The 6,000-nt window shown below is 48.1% G+C and overlaps 1 protein-coding gene across 1 annotated transcript in view; it reads left to right on the top strand.

The window, feature by feature from the left end:
* Window positions 1-3,415: 3,415 nt before the first annotated feature.
* CYYR1 (cysteine and tyrosine rich 1) overlaps window positions 3,416-6,000 on the top strand; it is a 78,325-nt gene continuing 75,740 nt past the window's right edge. Inside the window, exon 1 of the mRNA XM_054047651.1 lies at window positions 3,416-3,692. Coding sequence (XP_053903626.1) covers window positions 3,626-3,692 — 67 coding nt within the window. The 5' untranslated portion in view covers window positions 3,416-3,625. The remainder of the gene's footprint in view (window positions 3,693-6,000) is intronic.

Genomic DNA, 6,000 nt, shown 5'->3' with positions numbered 1-6,000 from the left:
CAGGTGGTCAATGGATAGTTCCCTCTAAGGTGCGTGAGAATGAAAGGCCACCCCTCTAATTAGTGGAGCCACGCCTGCCTGCATGGCTCCACTAATTACGTGCCCGAACCCTGGAGAAGATGCACATGTAAGGTGAGGTGGTGGCCTTAGGGAGAATAGAGGGTTGGTGGGGAGGGCAATGGGATGAGAAGAGGGGGTGGGGGGGAATATAAGATGTGCAGGGCTGCGGCAGCCAGAGAAAGAGGTGACTTTCCCCAGCTCCAGGGCTGTGGCTGCCGGGAAGAGACGGCCCTCCTTCCCAGCCTCAGCTCAGGGGCTGCCGCGGCCGGGGAGAGAGGGCACATCCATCATATTAGAAAGGTAAGACTACTAATATTAAAATATGAGTTGTCTGCTTTAATTTGTAGAACAAAAAATGATTTATGTTTTTTTATATAGCACTTTTATCCAAAGCGCTTTACAATAGTTAGTCAATAGTACAAACAACATTTGGAAAGATCATTAAGTGGTCCATCAAAACCCTCAGCAATTTTCAAGTGGTCCACAAAAAAAAAAAAAAGTTTGAGAACCACTGATTTAGACCATCTCTGACAGGTATTTGTTTAACCTGCTCTTAAAAATTTCCACAGCCTCCCAAGGCAGGTAGTGACCCTGACAGCAAGTTTTTCCCCTAATGTCCAACCTAAGTCATCCTTGCTGCAATTTAAGCCCATTGGATGACCTCTTGAGGTCCCTTTAACGTCTTTCCTCAGAGGTTAAAGAGAACAATTTTTCTCCCTCCTCCTTGTAACAACCTTTTATGTACTTGAAGACTGTTAGCACATCCAGGGCCGGTGCAAGGAAGCTTTGTGCCCTAGGCAAAACTTCCAGCGCCTCCCCCCCCAGCCCTGCAGCAGCTCCCCCCCACCCACCCTGAGGCACCCCCCTCGCGGCAGCTCCCCGCCCTGCCCTGAGGCCCCCCTCGCGGCAGCTCCCCCCCCCCAGCTCACCTCTGCTACGCCCCCTCCCCGAGCACGCCGCCCCTGCTCTAATTCTCCTCCCCTCCCAGGCTTGCGGCGCCAAACAGCTGATTGGCGCTGCAAGCCTGGGAGGTGGGAGAAGTGGAGCGGCGACCGCGCACTCGGGGAGGGGGCATAGGAACACTGTAAAAAAAAAAAATTGGGGGCCACCGCTTTTTGGCACCCCCAAATCTTGGCACCCTAGGCAACCGCCTAGTTTGCCTAAATGGTAGCACCGGCCCTGAGCATGTCCCCCCCCATTCAGTCTTCTCTTCTCCAGACTAAACAACCCCATTTTTTAAAATCTTCCTGCACAGGTCATGTTTTCTAGACCTTTAATCATTTTTGTTGCTCTTCTCTGGACTTTCTCCAATTTGTCCATATTTTTCCTGAACAATAGTCCAGTTAAGGCCAAATCATAGAATATCAGGGTTGGAAGGGACCTCAGGAGGTCATCTAGTCCAACCCCCTGCTCAGAAGAGGACTAATCTCCAAATAGATTTTTGCCTCAGATCCCTAAATAGCCCCCCATCAAGGATTGAACTCACAACCCTGGGTTTAGCATGTCAATGCTCAAACCACTGTCCTCCACACAGAGTAGACTAGAATTACTTCTCATGTCTTTCTTACAACACTCTTGCTAATACATCTCAGAATGATGTTTGCCTTTTTGGAACAGTGTTACGCTGTTTGCTCATATTTAGTTTGTGATCCACTATACCCCCAGATCCCTTTCTGTTTTACTCCTTCCTATGCAGGCAGTTCCCATTTTGTATGTGTGCAGCTGATTATTCCTTCCTATGTGAAGTACTTTGCATTTGTCCTTATTGAATTTCATCCTATTTACTTAAGACCATTTCTCCAGTTTGTCCAGATCATTTTGAATTTTAATCCTCTCCTCCAAAGCATTTGCAACCCCTCCCACCTTGGTATCTGCTGAAAACTTTGTAAGTGTACTCTCTATATCATTATCTAAATCATTGATGAAGATATTGAACAGAACTGGACCCAGAAGTGATCCCTGTGGGGCACCACTTGATATGTCCTTCCACCTTGACTGTGAATCACTGATAACTATGCTGTGGGTATGGTTTCCCAACAAGTTATGAACCCACCTTATAGTAGCTCCATCTAGACTGTATTTCCCTAGTTTGCTTGAGGTTATGCGAGACACTACCAAAAGCCTTACTAAAGTCAAGGTATACCACTTCTACAGCTTCCCCCATCCATAAGACTTGTTACCCTGTCAAAGAAAGCTATTTGTTCTTGACAAATCCATGCTTTTACTTAACACTTGATTATAATGGTAAAGTAACACTTAAAACATGGTAAAAAAAATTAACCACAAATTAGGTAATTACATGCCACAGTTGGCTTTGGTTTATCATATGTACAGCAACAGTGTCAGTCAGGATGGAGGTTTGTGTTTGCACATGCCAATGGCAACTCCTAAAATCCTCCAGGCAACTCCTGCTTTCTGAAGCTAGTGTGATGTAAAGGCAGAGCAGAGAGGTAAGCAACAAATAATAGGTCAGACACAGGAATACATATCTGATAACAGGCACGTCCTATATGTTCTAAACAATCAAGTACTCAATTAAGTTTGAGTGTGCATAGAGTAAAAGGGATGGATGGCTATTTTTCTTATATTTGCTCCATTCAGCAGGTACAAAAAAATTAACAAAAAGATATAGGCACTGGAAGAAATCAGTTGTGTGTGCTGTAATTTACCGGATTTACATTTAGTAATTTGTTAGGTTTCAAAAATTGTCCTCACCATTGACCCAAAGCACACAGCTTCTGCTATATGTAGTGAGGTTCTGGGGATAAACTGTGCTTGGACTTCCTTCAAGGGACAGGTGCATCTGTTGTCATATCAGGCGTGTGATTTCTATCAAGTCACAGCCTAGCACACTGCTACGTTGGGGTTGTGCTGCGTGTTCCAGCTAATGTATAACTGCTGCTTTCAGAGCGCCCGATATGAACCCCACCAAGCTATCGTGGCACCAGCTGAACAATTATATGAGGAGCAGCCCAGGAGGAAAGGCTCACAGTCATCCAGCTGTCTTCCCCCACCTAGTGAGAGAAAGGGATGCTCCACGGGGATGCAACTGGCTCCGCTGCCTGGCCTGTTGTGTGCTCTCAGCGGCGCCCCGCTGCCCTCGCACACACATCAGCAATTACAGCTGCTTGGTATATCGTGTCAGTGCCGTAACTTCGCAGGGAGCTTTGCGAAGCTCGGCTCCTAAAACCGCTGGCTCGCGCGTGTGTGTGTGTGTGTGTGTGTGAAAGGCCCCCACAGCAACACGTCGGGGGTGGAAGGGCCGGGGGCAGACACGCTGCCTCTGTACACACGTCAGTGCCACCCACCGAGCTGAAACGTGAGCCCCGAGAGGCAGCAGCGAGACAAAGGGGGCGGGAGAGTCCCGGGCAGCGGCAGCAGCGCTCCGCAGAGTAGGGCAGCGCCCAGCTGATGGGCGGGCGCACGCGGCAGCTCAGTCCCCCCCGCCCGGGTGCGCCCTTTGCTTTCCCGCGGGGCCGGGCGCTGTGCCCTGCCCCCACTCCCATCCCTGCCCCGCAGCGGCGGAGGAGCAGTCCCGCTGTCTGTCCGCAGCCCGCTTGCATGGATGGACACACAGCGGCGCGGCCAAGGAGACTTGCTTCCCAAGCTAGTGCTGCTCTTTGTCTTCGCAGGTCAGTGGGGAGGGCGCGGGGCGGAGGTGCCGCTTGCTGGAGGGGGTGCCAGGGAGCACGGGGCGGGGGCAGAGACGGGCTGGGTGAGCGGGGCAGCGCGGTTCGGAGATGACCCATGGGCAGGCCGGGGCTGTACAGCGTACATCCTGCAGCAGCTGTTCTGCTCTCCCCTTGCCGCCCACGTGCTAAGGCTTGTCAGTCTCCGGCAAAAGCCCGCGGAACAGCGTGGTGCCGAGGCGGAGGGCCACGGGGCAGTTCACGGAGCCTGGGGCGCTTCAGCGGGATTCCCCTTTTGGAAGTTGGCAAGTACCTGGCTCCGTCCCCGGAGGGGTTTCAGTAAGCAGGGCTGTCTGCCTCGCACACAGGCCGGCATCCCGCCGACTGGGACTCGGACCAGCCCTTTTCAGAAGAAGAAAGAGGCTTGGCAAACGTGCTGCGGCGACTGTGGAATCGCTTAACCCCCAGGTTTACTAAGCGACTCCGCATCCAGGAAGCTTTTCTTTCTCGCCAGGATGAGCAGTTTTCAGCGGATTATCTGCGGCGGAAAACCCTATGTATTCCACATCAGGTGCTAGGATTTGGTTTAAAATTGCCAGTAATTAGTAAATAAAGTAGGGGCACATTTCTCCTGGCTCTATCATCTGCTCCTGAGAACAGTTACATTTGTCTTTACTATGTTGATTTTTTAAATTGATAACAATCACATTTAATTATCTTTAAAACTAATTCAACTAAACCAAATTAATAAAAAGAATCTCCAAACATTCTCCACTGTGCAACATTCTCATGTTGTAGGGAAACAACCCACTTCCTTCCCTGCCGAGCCAAGGGATGCACCCCAGCCACATACTCATTGGCTACACTGATACTGATTTGGTGTGCCTGAGCCCACTTATCCACTGACACTTGAAAAACTCATACACCCCCATCTATGCATGTATCTCTTCACCCTTGCAACCGATACCCGTAATCCCTCATAAATCAAGCCTGACCCCGGATGTACAGTACCTTCCCTCTTAACTTGTGTATATTTAATTTTAAACATTAATTTTAATAAAATTTAGGACCCTATCCTGCACCTACTTAAATCGGCAGTAGAAGTGGGCCTCTACTTCTGATAGTCACACTCCAGCAGAGCAAATCAATATTTTACTTTCTCTTCCTAGTTCTGCTCTTACTGAAATGTATGGTAAAGCTCCTACTGACTTTAATGGGAGCAAGGTCAGTCCCTGGACTAAAAGTTTGAGTTTCAATTAAGCACTTCTAATATCCATTACCCAGGCTCTGCCTACCTAAGTGGACAATGTAATTATTCCCTTTATCATGCTTCTCTCTAATTTTATTACAGTAGATAATTAGTCAATAAGCTATTTGTAGTGTAGACTGAAGTGTATGTGCATTTAAACTTTTAATATTAATTGCAATTAAATAAAACCTGGAATCTCAGCATATTGCTGTCTGTGTTTGGTCCAAATTCAAACCAGGGTGTAAGCATCTGTAGCTCCATGGTTGTATCTGTATGAGTCTCTTTTGCAGTCCTTCAACAGTTGCACTACCACAAATGGAAGCACATTGGCGGTGCTAGTGCAGACAGGTGACAGCATTTTTACCACCCTGCCATGTAAATTTACACAGAGGAGGAGGTGTACATGACATGGTAGGTTTTAAAAAACAAAACAAGAAAACTGGTCCCATGTCTGCCATTACCATACAGCAGAGGTGGGCAACCTGTGGCCCGTCAGGGTAATCTGCTGGTGGACCACCAGACATTTTGTTTACATTTGCACGGCCGCTTGCAGCACCCGGTGGCCGCGGTTTGCCATTCCTGGCCAATGGGAGCTGCGGGAAGCGGCAGCCAGAATGTCCCACCACTGCCATACAGGGAGGAGGCGCTGCAATGGTGGGAGTCTTTAAAAAAAAATAAAAAATAAAAAAAAGGGCTATACAAATCCCTTGATTACAGTGGAGTAGCTGCCACTTACAGTGGGTCTGAATTTAGCCCAAGGGGACTAATTTACCTCAGATTGCCCTCATTAGAAAAGGCCTCAAATCAGGAAAGAATCCCTATTCAGGACAGCACTCTTTGGGATTTAAAGACATGGATAAAGTTAAGCACATGCATAAGTGCATTCCTGACTCAGTAACTTTAAAATTGACAGTACAATAATCAGTCAGAAGCTACCAAGATTCTGTGGTTTGTACACTTAACAATTAAGCATAGCACTGCTCTTTCACATAAGAGTATCTTGTGTCTTGGCTGATAACTTTTGCCACTTTTGGAGAAGTTTCATTATTGTTGATAATTTAA

Source organism: Malaclemys terrapin, chromosome 1 (assembly GCF_027887155.1).
Source record: "Malaclemys terrapin pileata isolate rMalTer1 chromosome 1, rMalTer1.hap1, whole genome shotgun sequence".
NCBI classification, from domain to species: domain Eukaryota; kingdom Metazoa; phylum Chordata; order Testudines; family Emydidae; genus Malaclemys; species Malaclemys terrapin.
The sequence above is the reverse complement of the archived record's forward strand: the minus strand, read 5'-3'. Positions and strand labels throughout refer to the sequence as shown.